Source organism: Physeter macrocephalus, unplaced genomic scaffold, assembly GCF_002837175.3.
Source record: "Physeter macrocephalus isolate SW-GA unplaced genomic scaffold, ASM283717v5 random_1077, whole genome shotgun sequence".
NCBI classification, from domain to species: Eukaryota; Metazoa; Chordata; class Mammalia; order Artiodactyla; family Physeteridae; genus Physeter; species Physeter macrocephalus.
In genome coordinates this window covers 5597-25000 of record NW_021146260.1, presented here as the reverse complement: position 1 = coordinate 25000, position 19404 = coordinate 5597, and the positions used below count along the sequence as shown (strand labels likewise).

Below are 19404 nucleotides of genomic sequence, written 5' to 3'. Positions count from 1 at the left end.
TAACACATTGCCCCAAAACTTAGCTTAAAACAGTGAACATCATCTCACAGTTTCTGTGGGTCAGAAATCGGGAAGAAGCTAAGCCCAGTGGTCTGATCCAGGGTCTCTCCTGAAGTTAGAGTCAATTTGTCAACCTGAGCTATTGTCATCTCAAGGCTTAATTGTGGCTGAAGGATCCCCTTCCAAGCCCACTCATGTGGCCATTGACTGGCCTCAGTTTCTCACAGGCCATTGGGTGTAAGCCCTTGATTCCTTGTTAGGTGCTGGGGATGAAGAACTCCTTCCTTGGCACGTGGGTGTTTCCATAGGGCAGCTCATGACTTGGCAGCTGGCTTTCCCAGAGCAAGTGATCCAAGGAAGAGTGCATGCCTAAGATGAAAGCCACATCTTTTTTTTTTTTTTTTTTTTTTGGCTGCGTTGGGTCTTTGTTGCTGCATGCGGACTTTCTGTAGTTGTGGCGAGCGGGGCCTCTCCATTGTGGTGCGCAGGCTTCTCATTGCAGTAGCTTCTCTTGTTTCGGAACTCGGGCTCTAGGTGCACGGGCTTCAGTAGTTGCGGCACGTGGACTCAGTAGTTGTGGCTCACAGGCTCTAGAGCGCAGGCTCAGTAGTCGTGGCACACGGGCTTAGTTGCTCCGTGGCATGTGGGATCTTCCTGGACCAGGGCTCTAACCCGTGTCCCCTGCATTGGCAGGCGGATTCCTAACCACTGCGCCACCAGGGAAGTCCAAAGCCACATCTTAATAACCTAATCTTGGGCTGCCATATTCCATTATGTTAGAAGTGAGTCGCTGGGCTAGGCCCACACTGAAAGAGAGGAGTTATTAAGCTTCATCTTTTGAAGGGGGGGCATCAAAGAGTTTATGGACATATTTTTAAATCCACCACAGCCATTTTGCCATATTTATATATGTAACTGAGTACTTATAAGACAACACTGGGGGACTTCCCTGGCAGTGCATTGGTTAGGACTCAGCGCTTCCAGTGCAGGGGGTGCAGGTTCGATCCCTGATCAGGGAACTAAGATCCCACAGGCTGCGTGGCACGGCCAAAAAAAAAAAAAACAACATTGGCGTTTTGATCTCCCAAACATTCTTTAAAGGTAAGATTTCAGTCATTTGCAGGCATATTTCAAGGCATGGTTCTCCTGGTAGCATCAATTTCCTTTCCTGCATCACCACCATATATACGGATATGGCATTTCAAAGATGTTCCGAGTCTAGAAAATTACAATTTGTAGAGTGGAATCATGGGTGGAAATGGCAGTTTGGTTCGTTTAAATACAAGATAATTCTAAAAGTCACTGTATTAGTCAATCCTCAGCTTTTGGCCAGAATAATTTAAGCAACTTAAACTTATTATTGGCCTTTTTCAGGTTTCAGAAACATTTGAAAATGTGAGAAGATAAGATACAGGGAGAAATTTTTTGTTAGAGAAATCATGTATATCCATGTATGGTAGGTACTAGCTATGTGTGGCTTTCGAGCACTTGAAATGTGGCTAGTAAAACCAAGAAACTGAATTTATGTTTTAATTTTAAAACTGAGGCAGTGCAGTGTTAAATATTTTTCTGTTAAAACTTTGTTTTGGGAGGACTACATTTCATGTTAGCCTTTGAAAATTTTGTGTCCAGGTTGAGATGCACTGTTAGTGTAAAATACTAAATATCAAAGAGCTAATACAAAAGAAAAAGATATTTAATTTTTAATTTTGATTACATGTTAAAATATTTGTATATACTGGGTTATATTGGGTTAAATAAAATACATTAAAATTAACTACCTGTTTCCTTTTTAATGTGGCTAGTAGAAAATTTTAAATTGCATGTATTGGCTTACATCAATTTTAGGATTATAAGTGGGCAAAGGACAGATCATACAACCAAAAGGAAAAATGTTTAAAAAAAAAAATCGAGGCTTACTATTACTGTTTAAAAAAAAGATTAAAACAAAGTATGATTATTTTACCTCCTAGGATCATTTAGGGGAAAAAAAATGTACATATCCAGTGCTCTAAAGAGACACTGTCTCTGCCCTCACGGAACCTACAATCTGGCTCAAAAACTAATCAAAAGCAGTATTGTTTTAAGTTGTACTGGAAGTTTTGGCTGTTACGGGGCACGTCTGACTTGGTCTGGGTGCTCAAGAAAAGGCTTCCTTGAGACATCTGAGCTGACATCTGAAAGATGGCAGACATTATTCCAGCATTGAGAAGATGACGAAAGTATTACAGGTAACATGGCAAGTTTGAGAAACTATGCGCAGTTGAGTACGACTGGACCGTGGAGTGGAGGGGGCGCTGCCGCAGTGAGACAAATCTGAAAGGGTCAGCAGGGGCCTGGGTGAGGGTCACAAGCAGTGCTGAATGGGCTTTTCCAGCCATGTTAAAGTGTCTGGACAATTCCCTAGGGCAAACAGGAAGCCACTGAGGGGTTGGGAGTTTGAGGGAATGGGTGGTTGATAAAGCTCGTTTTGGTTGATAGAACAAGACTAGAAGCAGCAAGTCAGTCCCACTGATCATATGGTGACCCAGTAGGGAGATTAAGGGTAGCTTAGTGGGCACGAAAACACTTCAAGCTGGAGAAAAAAGTACAGGAGACATAACTGGCAATTTTCCCCTGTTTCTCTTATCTGGATAGGCTGGTTGTGTTGCCTAAAACCCCCCAAATTTTATTGGCTTAAAGTCTTATCTCTTATTTATTAAATACCCATCAGTGATTGACCTAGGCTGACAGAGCCATCACTGGAACATTGCCAGCCATGTGACAGAGCCAAGAAAATAGTGTAATGAAAGGGGCACTGACTTTTAAAACTGTCACCTGAAATTAACACATGAGACTTCTGTTTACATTTCATTGGACCTAGCAAATCACAAGGCCATGCCCAGCTTCATCTGGGCAGAAAACCACAATCCTACCTTTTGCCCAGGAAAGAGAATATTTGTGAATAGCTCCAATGACTATCACAGGCCACCCTTTGAATTATTAAATATTTAATTTTACTCTCTTGCCCTCAACAAAATATATCTACCATAGGAGACAACCTAAAAGTCCCAGCTGATCAGGTACTGAACTAAAATTCTGCGATATGTGGTTTTTCTGCCCACACAGCCAATATACAGTGGTGAAACAGGGACAGGAAAACTGCAGGAAACACTTCCATTCAGAAAGGGAAGAATCAAGTCATTGGTCTTTTATGAAATGACAGTTACGAAATGTCATTAGGGAGAACATTCGAAGGCCCCCTACTCTGAGAGGGGAGTGTTCTTTGTAAGGCTGATTGGGAGAGACTCCCCAATTCATCGCTTTCCATGACCCATGGCCCCATCCCTGGCTTTTTTTTTTTTTTTTACCTCAATAAATACAAGCAATTAGTAATCATGGTACTAAGATTCTGCTTTCCAAGCTCTTCAGCTAGGGCTTCAAACTTGGTACATTTCCTGCCTCCTAAATTACCACATGTGACAGTTTTAACAAAAGGATTAGCATCCTTCCAGCCTCCAGTGTCAGTTCCCCCAGCTACTTTCCTGTCTTGACACCACCATCCATCCAACTACCCAAAGCTGGAAACCTGTGTTTTTATCCCTGACTCTTTTTCTCTGTCATCGTCTACATCCAATCTGTAGATCCTGCCAATGGAGTCCATGAGTTCTCTGTCACAACTAGATTTTTTTTTTATTAACATCTCTGTAGCTTTTTTAAAAAAACAATTCGTTTTTTAAAAATTTATTATTTATTTCTTTTTTTGGCCATGCGCACGGCATGCAGGATCTTAGTTCCCCAACCAGGGATCGAACCCATGCCCCCGGCAGTGGAAGTGCGGAGTCCTAACACTGGACCACCAGGGAAGGCCCACTACTAGATTTTTTTTTTTAATTTTTAGTTACACACAAAGCTTTTACCATAACTCAGACACTCATAATTGCAGTCCTCCTAACAAATCTGTGAAGTTATGGTCATTTTACAAATGAGGAAAACTAAGGCATGGAGAAATTAAGTAACTTGCCCAAGGCATAAAACTATTAAAGGACAGAACTGGGATTCAAATTCCCGGTCCATGTACTTAATCACTCACTATACTCTGACCTGAGGCTGTCCCTGCATATCTGACTTGGACCACCTCGATGACTACCTGTGCTCCCCTGAAGGTTTTAGCAGTTCACCAACGGCCAGTTCAATATTTCTGAACATCCACATCCTCAGTTTGGGGGAACAGCAGTTGCTGACATTCTCCCAAGTTGTCCTACTCCCCTGAGACACCTCCTGCTTCTGCTCTGTGTATCAGGCTCTGGACTCTGGCCTCCTCCCAGACTACCGTACCAAAGCTGTCACTCCTACCCCTGACAAAAACCTGGGTGGATCACGTTTAAGTCAATGGCTTGGGATAGCACAATGAGCTAATATAACCATTTGTTGTTGACTGACATTGTGCACAGAAACCTGTCCATTATCCCAATAAGGAGATTCCTAGGGGCCTCCCCAACCTTGTTTTTCCTCTTTCTTGGGTTTTCCAAACTAAAACTTTTCACTGTTGATGAAAAAATTAATCAGTCGATTGAAGAAAGAAATAGAAAATTTTATTCAAGCCAAATTGAGGATTATAACGTGGGAACTGCCTCTCCGAAAGCCCTGAGAACTCTTCCACCCATTAGAGGTCAAAGCACAGTTATATATAAGTTTTTGAGACAGAGGGCCATACATTAAATGACATACTATTGACAGTTTACACAATCCAGATCATGCATACCAGGTGAGTAGTGAGTGGGTCATGGGTCATCATGGCCCCTTACAAGATTAAGAAGAAAGGTTATCTCAAGGAGTTGTGACCCTTGATGAGATTAAGAAAGAATGTTATCTCCTAAGGAGGTCTGGTTAATGCAGGCGCATAACACACACTAAAGGGGAGGGAGGAGGCCCAAATTTTATGTTTAAATTTTTCTCGTCTTGCCATAAAATATGGATTTTATTTCATCATCACGTTGTTATCCATAGTGTATGGCTTTCTCTTTCTCCTTCCTCTCTTACACCCTTCTTTGTCCACTGGAAATAAGTCCCTCCAAGTGTTTTTTAAATAGAAGAACCATTCCTAGTCTAGTTGGATTTGAGTTAAATTCAGACATTCCAAATTGACTAAGATTACTCCCCACCAACCTTATGTTTTTCTCCAGGCCAGCTGCCCAACTAATCTTTCCTAAACACATCTTTAATTCTTGCCACACATTGTAAGAGGTAAATGTCCCCCTGATCGCTGGCCCCTGCCTCTTTCCCTGTATTCGGTATTATTGATAATTTTTTGTTTATCTTTCAAGAAATGTTCTCCCTTTTACGGTATGGCCAATGTTCTATTTTATTTTATTTATTTACTTATTTGGCCGCACTGTGCGCACAGCATACAGAATCTTAGTTCCCCGACCAGGGATGGAACCCGTGCCCCCTGCAATGGAAGCATGGAGGAGTCTTAACCACTGGACTGCCAGGGAAGCCCTAAGGCCAATGTTTGTTTTATTTCTGTTTTTACAGGAAAAAAATGGGTCATACTATACAATTTTGCACCTGGCTTTTTTCTCTTGGAGCTCCTTCCACATCAGCATATAGAGATATACTTCATTTTTTAAAATGGATCCTATTATACATATATATCAGAGTTTAGTTAGTCACTTTCCTACTGACGGACATCTCAGTGACTCAGTTCTATTATTTTGGCATAGGATTCTGAAAATGGACATCCTTCTCCGTGTTTGTTTGTTTTTCAATATTTATTTTATTTATTTATTTTGGCTGCACTGGGTCTTAAGTTGTGGCATGCGGGCTCTTAGTTGTGGCATGCAGACTTCTTAGTTGCCGCACGCATGTGGGATCTAGTTCCCCGACTAGGGATCGAACCTGGGCCCCCTCCATCAGGAGCACGAAGTCTTACCCACTGGACCACCAGGGAAGTCCCTCCATGTTTGTTTGTTTGTTTTTTAAATTTATTTATTTTTGGCTGCGTTGGGTCTTCTTTGCTGTGCGCTGGCTTTCTCTAGTTGCGGCGAGCGGGGCTACTCTTCATTGCGGTGCGCGGACTTCTCATTGCAGTGGCTTCTCTTGTCATGGAGCACCAGCTCTAGGTGCACAGGCTTCAGTAGTTGTGGCTCTTGGGCTCAGTAGTTGTGGCACGTGGGCTCAGTAGTTGTGGCTCACGAGCTCTAGAGCACAGGCTCAGTAGTTGTGGCACACCAGCTTAGTTGCTCTGGGGCATGTGGGATCTTCCTGGACCAGGGATCCAACCAGTGTCCCCTGCATTGGCAGGCGGATTCTTAACCACTGCCAGTAGCAGTGGCCAAGTTTTGATAGAGCCTTCCATGTTACACTCCTATCAAGCCAGTTTAAGAATTTAGCATGTCACTCTCTCCCCTGCTGAAAACCTTTCTCCAGGGGCAATGTAATGCAAAGAATTTGAGTTCTACTGCCTAGGTCCACAAGGCCTTTAGCCAATCTGGGCCTCATTTTTTTTCCCGCCTGTAAAGTGAGATTATAACCAATCTTGCGTCTCAGGGTGGTTGTGAGAATCCGGAGGCTGCATTCACCAAGGGTCAGCTCCAGAAGCCTGGTTGCCTTTCAGTTTTAGAGTGTCCCAGGGCACGGGCCAAAAGCTCAGGCTGAACAGGCTAAAGGACCCCCTACTCCCGACTTGTAAATGAGGCAACTGAGGCACAAAGAGTACCAGCGGTTTGGTCAAAACCACACAGCGTTGGCGGTAAAGCCGGCTCTGGCGGAGCTGCTGCCCTTGGGGGCTGCGCACAGCTGAAGGTACTCAGCCAGGAGGTCGGGCTTAGCTCCTCCCCTCTACCCTAGTCCTCTCCCCCAACTGCCCCCCCGCCCCGCCCCTACACACATGCTCGAGCCCACTCCTCGCTTGCTTTGAGTTCGACCCGAGCCCGAGGGGCCGCAGCGAGAAGGAATCATTCCTGGACAACTAGAGGCAGCTGCGGCCGCCGTCAGTCTCGGCACCAACCGGGAGTGCCAGGACGCTGGCGCGTCTTGGGCTTTGCGACTCCGTGTCCTCCCTCCCCGCTGGACCTCAGGTGGTGCGCCCTCGGAACTCGCCTTTTGCGCCCAGTGACTGTGAGTGAGCCGTACATGCAGAGACGGCAGACAGGTGCTGTACAGCCATGTCACATGCATGTATTGCGTGGTTCACACATCCTTGTGTGAAACGTGTGCGGTGTGGTGTGCAGATGTAGGGGTTCACGGAGTATGGTGCGCCTCGTTCCAAGAGCGCCAGCACTTCCGCACGGTCCTCTGAGGCCTCTCTTTGCCTTCGCCCGGACTGTCGCAGCAGCCTATCCGGAGTTTGCGCCTGAGTGACTCCGCCTTAGCTCCTCCCCCCGCAATTGAAATCCCGCCTTTGCCCCGCCTCTGCCACACTTTACGGCCCCGCACGCCACTTTTGCCGCAGACGCTCCTGCTGCCGCCGCTGCCCAAGGCTGCTGCCGGTGAGGTGAGGTGAGGTCAGGTGAGGTGTGGTGTTGGGCCGGTAGCGCTGGCGACCGGGTAGAGGTGGAGAGCAGGGCTGCCGCGGGTCGGCGGGGGCGGTGGGTCACCTGCTGCTTTGTTTCTTCAGCTCCGGTCCCGTCCGCGCTGCCGCAGGGAGGCCGCCCCGGCGAGCCGAACCAATGCTGGATCTGGAGGTAGTGCCCGAGCGCTCTCTGGGAAATGAGCAATGGGAATTCGCGCTGGGTGAGTATGGGGTCCTCCCTCACGACCCTACTCGCTGATCCTTCCTTTCTTCCTTCCTGGCCCTTCCCACCTCTGGGCTCTGCTCCTTACTCCCCTGCGCCCGCGGCTCCTCGGCTCTTTGGAGCTCCAGCCACTAGATGCCCGCTCCGACCGCCCCGACCCGGCACCGTGCCGCTCTGCCAGGCCCTGACGCCCTTGCATCAGGCCTCGGCGGGGCCCCTCCTGGGGCAGTGCTTCAGTAATAATAACAATAACAATGGCTGACACGCCCCAAACATTGACTCAGGGCCAGGCCCTATTCTCCTCTGCATAATTATCTCAAGTATGCCGCCGGGGTCGCTGCTCTTGTTATTTCTATCCCCATTTTACGGACCAAATAACTAAGAAGTGACTGACACCCTTAAACACCGCCACAGTGGTCTGTCTCCCTTTGCTTTTCTGGGCTGTGGGTAGCCTCTAGGAGAAACCCAGGCACTGTTCCCATCGTCAGATGTCGGGGATCTGGTCAAGGGAGTTAAGGAGAGTTTGTGTGTGTTAAAGGAACTTCTGACTAGCTTCCTTCTCGTTTTTAATGTGGTTGATGTGTGGTGTAATCTAAACCCAAACCTTAGCCAAGAGAGTTAAAAGTTGAATGAAATAGGAGTTCGGGGAAAGTAACATTTAGCTTGTAGAAAATGCACGTTGGCCATTTTGTGAGTTTTGGCCCATTTTTTCCCTTTCCTCAACGTCACTACCTTTATGTGTACAATCATTTGCATTCGGTAACCCCAGAGGGTGTTTACTTTTATGTTCCAGCACTGGGAAGCGGGGGTGGGGAGTGGGTGTCTGTTGTTTGTTTGTGCGGGGCTGAACTTTTGTCACTAATTTGGGCTACTGGACTGAGTCAGCTGCTCCTTTGGGCTATAGCTTATCCTTGAATCTGGAAGACTCGTGTCTATGGAGATAGGGTCGTTGAGAAACTGCAGAACAGATTTGCTGGTAGCACTCTGCTGGTGCTCAGTGTCTCCGTGAACTGAACAGCAATCCTCCTCTGGGTTGTAGGAGCCATTTTAATTGAGAATTTTCAGTCACCTTCTCTCGTAACCCTGCAGCTTCTTGTGAAGCACCAAGAACTTGATTGAGAGGCTAATAATAATATCTTTACCGCCAGGCCTATTTGTCATGCTGATGCTGTTTGGCTTCTAGTTAGGAAAGAACCTCCCCTAACCACAGCTTATGCTCATACATACCAAGACTTCACAGGGCGGAGTGAAAACTGTAACTATAGCTTCAAACTGTGCTTGATGGTGTGACCAGGTTGTGGATCTCTGTAGTACAGTCTCTGGATCAAAAGTAGTGATTAGGATATCATTTGAGATTTCCAAAAAATTGGGTGGGAGAGTAAGGCTTCTTCTGTCAACTGTTGCTTTGATACCTTAACCCCTACTCCTAACTTTGCCAGTTTCTAGGAATTAAGGATTTGGGTAGTTTTTTTAGGCTAAGTGGCAACCACAAACAGTGAAAAGAGCATTTGTGTACATTGGGCCCAGAATTGAACTTTGAGTGAAAGCTTATGCAGGGAATGAGCCTTGATGATCGTCAGCCTTGATGATTACTTTGTGGGTCCTAAAAGTCCGCATTTTTGGGAATTCCCTGGCGGTCCAGTGCTTAGGACTTGATGCTTTCCCTGCCGGGGGCCCAGGTTCAATCCCTGGTCGGGGAACTAAGATCCCACAAGCCGCGCAGCATGACCAAAAAAAAAAAAAAATTGTAATTTTGAATTGTGTCTGCCTGAGAGATGGTGGTCATTTAACTTCCCCAAGCTTTTTATAAAAAAGTAATTTTTCCCTCTGTCTCAATCTTCTTCCCAGCCCTCAACACATTTAAACTGCAGTTGAGGCTGATAGGTAGGGATAGGTCTAGTAAGTGGATCCGTGCTTTAGAATTACATTCTTAGGCTAGACTAAAGTCACCACAACCCTGTAAGGTAACCTCCATTTGCCAGATGAAGAACAGGCTCAGAAAGGCAGAGAGGAGAAAAAGAAGCCTAACAGGGATTTTCTGCTTCTCACTGCTCTGTCCTTCTGAGTATGGGCTCAGCTTTGTCTCCAGGTTTCTTTTTGGAATCTGTGCAAATGCAGATATATCTAGCCCTTGCCATCATCCACCTGGCACAGTGAGGAGCTGCATCCAGCTTTTTGGCTGCCTTCCTGGCCTTTGTGTACTCTTGGGAGATTAGGGAAATGCCAACAACACAGAGACAGGAAAACCTAGGCAGAGAGGAGTCTGAGAGTGCCACCCATGGGTTGACCAATGGTGGAGTAAAGGCAGTGCAAACTTGAAATGTTTTCAGTGAGACTTGCAGGATGTAATGGTATGGAGACATATCTCTAAATTTGTTTTTAAATTAATCTTGAAAAAAATTGATAACTAACAAGGACCTACTGTATAGCACAGGGAACTCTTCTCAGTAATCTGTAATGACCTATATGGGAAAAGAATCTAAAAAAGAGTGGACATATGTATATGTATAACTGATTCACTTTGCTGTACAACAGAAACTAACACAACATTTTATATCAACTATACTCCAATAAAAATTTTTAAAAAATTAATCTTGAAAATGCCCAAGTAGGGTAGATTTAAAGGGTCACTGGAGAATGGTCTTCTCTGAGATTACCTTGTTCCAGAGAGACTGGGGGCTTACTCTATTGAAGGGTCATTCTGTGGACTCAGCTTATAATCATTGAAAATTGTGTAAGAAGTGGTCATAAGTCCTGAAGAGCTTAGTCTAGTGGGAGGGAAGGAGTACAGAAATAGTTCATTTTATTATAATGAGGTAGAGGTTGTACAGGGTGCTGTGGAAGGGGAGAAGAGACTTGACCTGACCTGGGAGTTCAGAGAAGGCTTCCTATTAATCTGTAGGAACCAGTACCATTCCTGGAGCCAGTGAGCACCAGGAAGGCCCTATCAGAAGTCTACCGCCAGATTTTTCAACTACACTTCCATAGACATAAATCTTCCAGTCAGGTTTAAAAAAAAAAAAAAAAAAAGTGGGAAAGATAGATGGTGTGGGGAGCTGCAAGCAATTTGGTATTGTAATTAGAGCATGATGTACTAGTGGAAGAAGATCAGATCCCCAGATTCTCTATTTGTAGTTAGCTGCCTGGGACACTATCAAAGAGTCTCTGTTCAGTGGAAAAAAGGATGTCTATTAGTAAAGTGTTGTGGGCATGGATTTAGGAAGAGAGTTTGGAGACTAGATTTGGAGAGATGGGTAAGGAAGAGGAATCTAGAGGTTTCTGGCTTGAGTGACTGTGTTAGAGATATTGAGATCCAGAATACAGAGGAGAGGCCAGATTGAAGAGAAGATTAAAAAGTCACTTTTAATCTGTCAACTCTTTATTTGCCTTTTTTAAAAGGTTTATTTATTTATTTAAAATATTTATTTATTTATTTGGCTGCACCAGGTCTTAGTTGTGCCACGTGGGATCTTTAGTTGCGGCATGCGGGATCTAGTTCCCTGGCCAGGGATCAGACCTGGGCCCCCTGCATTGAGAGTGTGGAATCTTAACCACTGGACCACCAGGGAAGTCCCTATTTGCCTTTTTTTTTTTTTGCGGTACGCGGACCTCTCACTATTGTGGCCTCTCCCGTTGTGGAACACAGGCTCCGGACACGCAGGCTCAGCGGCCATGGCTCACGGGCCCAGCTGCTCCGCGGCATGTGGGATCCTCCCGGACCAGGGCACAAACCTGTGTCCCCTGCATCAGCAGGCGGACTCTCAACCACTGCGCCACCAGGGAAGCCCCCTATTTGCCTTTTGATATATACATAAAACAAATTGAGATGTAAGTCAGAAACTAGCTGGTTGGGTGAATGAGGGATTGGCAGAAGGAAATACTGCCCATGATAGAGACTTGGGAAAGTTGGAGGAACAGCAGGAAAGAGTGGTATTGATGGAGACAGGATGAGAATTCTCAGAGGGAGAGGGTGGTCCTAAGGGCCTACAGGATCTATGTATTGTACCTAATTGCTTTATTTCACTCATTCAGAGCTCAACAGATACATAGAACCACTTACTGTTGTGTGGTGGGCATGGTGATTGAGTGCTGAGGATACAGCCGTAAGACGGACATTGTCTCTGTCCTCAAGGGGGCATGTAGGGGAGACTCTTACAGATAAATAAATGGAATGGGAGGCTTCATTAGATAAGGCAGTCAGGGAAGTGAAGTGTGAGCCAAGACCTGAAGAGTGGGAAGAACCAGCTATGGGAAGAGCATTTCAGCAGAGTTGATTAGTGCAAAAGCCTAAGGTGGGCAAGAGCTTGATGTGTGCTAGGAACACAGGGAGGCTTGGTGAGCAGTGGAAAGAGTAGAGGAGGTGGCCAAGGTCCAGAATATTCAGGGCTGTTAGGTGATGGCATGTTGTTTGGGTTTTATCCCCCTGTAATACGAAACCACTGGAGGGTTGTAAGCAGGCAGATAATGAGTAAGGTGTAGGATGTGTAGAGTTTAGAAGACTGACCATATACTCCACACCCTTTTGGGGGGTTAGGTAACTCTTAGAGCTAGAATAGTGCTCGGGTTACTTTGCCATATACATGGTTGGTTCCCTTTAGAGGCCTTTTGTAGCTTTCCTTTACCAGCAGTTGTGTGACAACTGGTCATTGGTGGCTGCTTTGTCTCCTCCAGGTGGGTTACTCCCTGGAAGCCTCAGGACCCAAAGAGTCCAAGGCCAGGAATTTGATGTGGTTAGGTGCAAAAGAACTGTCCCTCAAGAAACTGGTTTGTGCCATGTGGCCTTCTCTTTCTCAGCACCTGAGGTTATCTGTCTTGCCTACATGGATGTTTGCCCATTCCCTCGGGGAGAGACAGCATAGATGCTCCTCGATTTCAGGAATGGCAAGGCTGAATGGTGCATCAACTTGTTCATAGTCTCAACAAACATTTAAGTCTCTACTGTGTGCCAGGCTCTATGCTATAGGAAGCTGGGAAGTACCTTAAGGTGTGGTTCCCTTAAGACTGTAGAATGGACCATTGAATGAAGGCAGGATTAGATCATTGTTTAAATGTAGATGGGTCACACATTTTTTAACCTTCTGATTCTTTGTGTGTGAGCTCTTTTCTGCACATCTCTCCTGGAATCAGAGGTAAACTGATCTTGAATGTGAGCCACTGTGCTGCCCCAAGGTCATATGGTGGTCCTTCTTCCTTTCTCTTATTACCTAGCCCATAATCCTTCAGTCCCACTAAATAAATAAATGTTTATTCAACAGCCGCTGGGGACCCATACGGTCCCCAGTGCTGGGGATCCAGAGAGTGGTGAATAACACAGACACTGTCTTTGTACTCATGAAGCTTTGTTTTTGGATTGTCTCTGTGAGTTTCTTCTTGTTTGAAATATAATGCATTCTGTGAGAACATACTTTTTGCTGTTCCCCATGAGTCCCTGGAATCTTTGAGATGTCATTGGGATCTGGATTTCTTAAACTGGGGGCATATGTAAATTTGTTTAAAATGGCCCACGAGTTAAAAAATCAAGTGTTAAGATTTAGAGGATGTTTCTGGGTTGATAAGTGAGAATCCATTGAAATCCTTCATAAAATAAGTTGATTCTGGTAAATGTGTGATTTTTCACTTTTTAAATGAGCCCTGACAAATCATGTGCTCCTGCAGACTAAAACAGGAGACAGATATCAGAAAGGAAGAGAGGAAGGACCTGCCTAGGTTATATGTAATCATGGCAGAGTGAGAATCAGAACCTTGGCCTCCAGGGTCATGCAGTCAGTGCATTTCTTACTCTATTCTTTGGTTCCTGCTGACTTGCTTTCTCTAAGCCCTTTGCCTGCTTGGGATCAACATGGAAGTCCCCATTTCCAGGAAGTCTTATATTTACTCCCTCCCCTTATACAATCCAGTTATTCCCTTAGTGCTTGCCGTTAACTTTATTCTCTAGCTCTTACTGCTTATTGAACGTTTATTTACTCAATATGTCCATAGACTTTAGTGGCCTCTGCTCCCACCCCAGGCTTTACTGCAGGGACTAATGCCTAATACAGTGATAGATGTCAGTAAATGGATAGCCCAAGTAACCACACAGGTGTCCTTGCTTTATTTCAGGAATGCCTCTGGCTCAGGCAGTAGCCATTCTTCAGAAGCACTGTCGCATCATAAAAAATGTCCAGGTTCTCTACAGTGAACAGGTGAGTGGTGGCTGATTTGTTTACTGAAATAGCATCCCTATGCAGTGAGTCACCTCTGGAGGCAGATGCTCTGGGAGATACTGACTGGCAGGAATTCCTAGGTTAATGCATTTGAATGGGAGAGTCTTCAACACTAGTCAGTTACCAAGTACATTTTCTTTGATTCTGAAACTTTTGTGGTTTTGATAATCTAGTGCTGCCAAGCTTAGAAGAGCCGTAATAACCAAACTTCGTTTTTTATTATGTTTGACTGGCTCTCAAAAGGGGCTTTTTCAGTGGGAGGTTACCTCAGGGATTGTCTGGTCTTCTAGGGTGCTTGCCTTCCACTTTCATGTTTAGTCTTTTCTGCTTTGTTGATTGCTGTGGTTTGTGTTCAGGATTGTGGCAGTACAAATTTCTAGCTAGCACAGCATCCCAGACTTGAAAAGAAGCAGGTATAGCTTACCCCTTTACTGAGAATGTTCTGATATATGGAAATTACAAAACGTTGGCTCCAAGTTAATGGACATGTTTTACTTTTTTTTTTTTTGGTCTGATTTATGGTAGTCTCTATTAATGTTGTGCCCAGAATTAACCCCTATAGTATAATGTTATATGTACCTACAAGGACCTTTTCAGTTTCCAGAGAGAGTATACTATATTTTAGGTTGGCGCTGGAGCAGAACTTTTTGAACATCAGGATTTCTTTTATTAGGTTTTATAAGTAAAGTTAGAAACATTTTTATAGACCTTTAGAAATAAGATTCTTCTTATCTCTAAAAATGCAATCTCCCTTCTGTTGAACTCACTGGAATCCGTGGTTCTTCTGGACACAGACACTATGGAGCAACCTTTGTGGTGCCCTATGTGTCATAAACCTCAGGGAATAGTTTTGATCCTACACAGGCTATAAGATGTTCTCAGTGCCTTTTCTGAGACCCTTTAAGTACCGAAATGATGATTTTATTTCCATTTGCCGCAATTAGTTTCTGATCCTAAAGCAAATGACAGCTTATTTTTGACATGAAGAATGTTGTGGATTAGAGGTGGGTGAGATTCCTGTGAGGCTTCCCAGTTTGGCTTAGTGTCAGAGTTGAGCCTGTTACCTATACCCAAACATTATATTTCATATAATGTATGATATAATGTACAGTACAGAGGTACTGTACCCCTCTGCCAGCCTAGTGAGGCCCATGTGAGGGGTCCTTCTGAGACAGGGAATGCTTAATCTCCAAGCAAGTGCTTGGATATTCTTGTGCCTACCACAAAACACAGTACCTGGGCAGAGGTTCGTGGAGCCACAATGCCAAAATGGTTTCTCATTTATTAAGTGAAGGATGGTGACTTCCTCTTTTTTGCACTCAGATCATCCCTAACCTTATTTGACTTTCAGTGTTAGACCATGAGGGACTTACTCATGACAAGTAGCAGCCATCAAAACAGGGATAATGGGCTTACTTCTTGAGCTTATAGCCACCTGTACATTTAGGTAAATCAGATTTAAGCACCCAAGATTAGATACATTTGAAAGTAGGCTTTAAACTTTCTTAACCAATTATTTAAAATGAAGTATATTTCATATATCATTACCTTGTTGTCTGTCATTCCAGCCTTTGGGTACAAATAATAGTTTTAGCATTAATTAAGCTAATTTCCCCCAGTGTCTTCTAAGCAGCTGGAATCATAGGGTTTTTTGGGTTTTTTTGTTTGTTCTATTTATTTATTTGTTTGTTTATTTATCTTTGGCTGCATTGGGTCTTTGTTGCTGCGTGCAGGGCTTTTCTCTAGTTGCGGCAAGCAGGGACTACTCTTCGTTGCGGTGGCTTCTCTTGTTGCGGAGCACAGGCTCTAGGTGCGCGGGTTTCAGTAGTTGTGGCACCACAGGCTCAGTAGTTGTGGCTCACAGGCCTAATTGTTCCACGGCATGTGGGATCTTCCCAGACCAGGGCTCAAAACTGTGTCTCCTGTATTGGCAGGTGGATTCCCAACCACTGCACCAGCAGGGAAGACCCCGGAATCATAGGTTTTTAAATCCAAACCTTGGTTCAGATCTATGCTTTTCCCCATTTCTTGGTTGTCCGACTGTAGCAAGTTAATAACTCGACTGGTTCTCCTTCTGTAAAGTGGATATGGTTTCCTTATAATAGAATAATCTTTTGATGAGGATCAAGAGGAAATAGTCTCTCAGAGCTCTGATATGGTGCTTCTTAAATGTGGGCCCTGTCCTCTTCTGCCCTCCCTCCCTTCCTTTCCCATTTGTCTCTTTGCTTCCCATCATGTGCAGAAAATCATTTGGCCCCATTAAACATTTCAGAAATATCTTGTCTCTAGCAAATCACACCTTGGAAATTAAATGTGCATAGCAGGTAGGTCCCATCTTTCTTACAGGGAAGAGATGTTAACAACTAGCAGAGACAGCTTTACTGAACTGGAAAGGACCTGCTTAAACACCACATATAGTACATGTGTATTTTGGTTCTGTAGATATAAAGTACTAATGAAACATTAATTGTGAGGATGATTTGCTTGCTTTTGAAAATTGCTTATTTATGTCCTGAATTGTAACAATGCCAGGGAAAAAATGATCAGATCTTGGGAGCGTGTAAGAAAATTCAGATACTCCAAGCAAGGATCTTGAAAGATGCTAAAATCTTGCTTCATCCTGCTTACCACCATGGACTAGCCCTCTCAGAAATAGAACTGTGTGGACTTCCCTGGTGGTGCAGTGGTTAAGAATCCGCCTGCCAATGCATGGGACATGGGTTCGAGCCCTGGTTCAGGAAGATCCCACATGCCGCGGAGCAACTAAGCCCGTGAGCCACAACTACTGAGCCCGCGTGCCACAACTACTGAAGCCTGCGTGCCTAGAGCCTGTGCTCCGCAACAAGAGAAGCCACGACAGTGAGAAGCCCACACACCGCAACGAAGAGTAGCCCCCGCTCGCCGCAACTAGAGAAAGCCTGCACGCAGCAACAAAGACCCAACAGAGCCATAAATAAATAAATAAAGGAAAGAAAGAAAGGAAAGGAAGGAAGGGAGGGAGGAAGGAAGGAAGGAATAAATAAATAAATAAATAAATAAATAGAGCTGTGTATTCTGGGTTGAGAATAAGTGACCTAAGGTTTTAGACATTCATATAGACCTACTGGAAAATTACAACATTATTTCTTCTAGTGTTTGCCAGGCATAATGATGCCACCTGGGCCTGCTGTCTTGTGAAGCTCAGTGGGGTGGATGGGAGCAGACAATCTGAGCTAATCTCAGAAAGCTCATTCTAGAGAATTTTTCCAGTAAGGCCCACACCAGCAGTGGCACCTGGCCTTCCAGCCCATATCTCTGTCTCTCACAGGCATACCTTCATTTACTGGGCCTACTTTGAGAAGCTCTATAAAGAAACTTGTCTAAACCCTTTTGACAGCTGTGTGCCAGTTTCAAGAAGGGGCAGGGTTTTGGATGGTGGTGTTTTTCTTCTACTTCTGGGCAGCCTGGTTCAGGCGTATGGAGAGTCTTCAGACTTTGAATTGATTGCATTGGCACAGAAGCAGGCAGGTGGGGCAGACTCTAGGAAAGAGTACTGTATGCTGAGTGCTGAGCTTGGTGTTTTCTGATCTACTATCTCTGTCCTCATAACAACCCTGGAGGGGAAGGGATGATGGTATTCCCATGAAGAAACTAGAGCTCAGAGAAGTCTAAAGAGTCACTTAAGGTCACCAGCTCACCAAGACTCAAGGCCAGCTCTGTCCACTGCTTTGCTGCTGCTCCCCTTCCCCCAGGACTCAGAAGGGGCAAATGTAGAAATATGACTCCTTAGGTATTAGACTTGGGCTTTTCACTTTCTGATACGGGATGGTGGGGGGAGGGAGGGAGGAGTAAGAGTGTCATCTCATACATAATCAGATCACAAGGTACTTCTTTGTCCTAGAATCTGGCATAAAACAGTCAAAGAATAAAATGTGTTTTCCTGTGGGTGGTACAGACAGCCTGGGAGTGAATGGACATAGGTTCAGCTGACATGCATTGACCGTTACTTGCTGAGTTTGGATCCTGGCGAGGCCTTTTACAAGGCTTTTATTCCTCATCAACTACTCTGTAGGTTTGACAGCAGTAAACCCATGCTACAAATGTGGACCCGGGACCCTCGAAAGAAAATGGCCTGTATACTCACATAATTTTGGCCTTTTCCCCCAGGTAATAACTCAAAGGCTGGAAGTAGAGGACACTGTGTTCACAAACCAGTTTCTGGTTTCCAAACCTGTCAGCTGTCTACACTTAGATATTCCCTGTGCACTGCATTTATTTTGTAAGTTTTCAGTGGGTGCTGGTAAGAGTACTACATGTTCAGAGTGTGTATTTATTTATTATTTTGGTTTTTTGTAGTCTCCTCTAAGCCATGACCTCATCCTTAACCTGACTCAGGACGGGATCAAACTACTGTTTGATGCTTTCAATCAGAGACTTAAGGTAACTATAAAAGACGACTAAAGTTTCACGTCAGGCTGATTAACGTGTGACGTTGTGGGATGTTTCTGAAACTCATAAGTGGGAGTAGACTTTTGTGGTTTAGAGACAACCACAATATAGGGGACTGAAGCTGTGCCTGTTCCCCTAAAAAGAGAGAAGCTGTGGGTGGATTGGGATGGTTGGAAAGAGGCTGGGAAGGACTCCAGCCCCAGGCTCCAGAGGTGAAGAGGAAAGAGTGTGGAAGATTTGGGAACATGCTGTGGGGAGGGGGCTTTTATGTTGAATAGGAAAATGAGAAGAGCTAAGTATTTGGCATTTATTTTATTTATTTATTTTTGTCTGCGTTGGGTCTTCATTGCTGCGTGCGGGCTTTCTCTAGTTGCGGTGAGTGGGGGCTCTTCTTCCTTGCGGTGCGTGGGCTTCTCAATCCGGTGGCTTCTCTTGTTGCAGAGCACAGGCTCTAGGCACGTGGGCTCAGTAGTTGTGGCTCGTGGGCTCTAGGCACGTGGGCTCAGTAGTTGTGGCTCACGGGCTCTAGAGCGTAGGCTCAGTAGTTGTGGCGCATGGGCTTAGTTGCTCCGTGGCACGTGGGATCTTCCCGGACCAGGGCTCGAACCCGTGTCCCCTGCATTGGCAGGCGGATTCTTAACCACTGCACCACCAGAGAAGTCCGATCCTGAGTCTTAAAAGCGTACTTAAAATGGGGACTGACTGCAGAATAGGACCAGAAGACTTTAGTAAGGTTTTTATATCTTGTTGTTTTGCTTCATTCTTGGGTCACACAATAAGACTGGGAATATGAAAAATGGAAACTGTTGTTCCTAAAATGCTGAAGCTTGGATATTAACACCACCAGCACTGAGTTGTTTCTTGAGCCCCTTTAAAAGGAAATGTAAACAAACAACTTGCTGGTATGTAGGGTTGTCTTAATTGGCAGTCAAGTGCAGTTTACTAACACCTGTTTCAGTCCAGGATGTTGTTGTGTTATTTTTAACTCTTTTTTTTTTTTTTTTTTTTAATTTTATTTATTTATTTATTTATTTTTGGCTCTGTTGGGTCTTCGT

General features: G+C 44.8%; 1 protein-coding gene across 1 annotated transcript in view; it reads left to right on the top strand.

Moving 5' to 3' along the window:
- Window positions 1-7315: 7315 nt before the first annotated feature.
- The window catches only part of LOC114485291 (phagosome assembly factor 1-like), a gene marked incomplete at its 5' end in the record, with an annotated part of 17360 nt that continues 5271 nt past the window's right edge, over window positions 7316-19404 (top strand). The window contains 4 exons of the mRNA XM_028486466.2: window positions 7316-7482; window positions 7601-7716; window positions 13818-13900; window positions 18257-18340. Of these exons, the coding sequence (XP_028342267.1) occupies window positions 7316-7482; window positions 7601-7716; window positions 13818-13900; window positions 18257-18340 (450 nt within the window). The remainder of the gene's footprint in view (window positions 7483-7600; window positions 7717-13817; window positions 13901-18256; window positions 18341-19404) is intronic.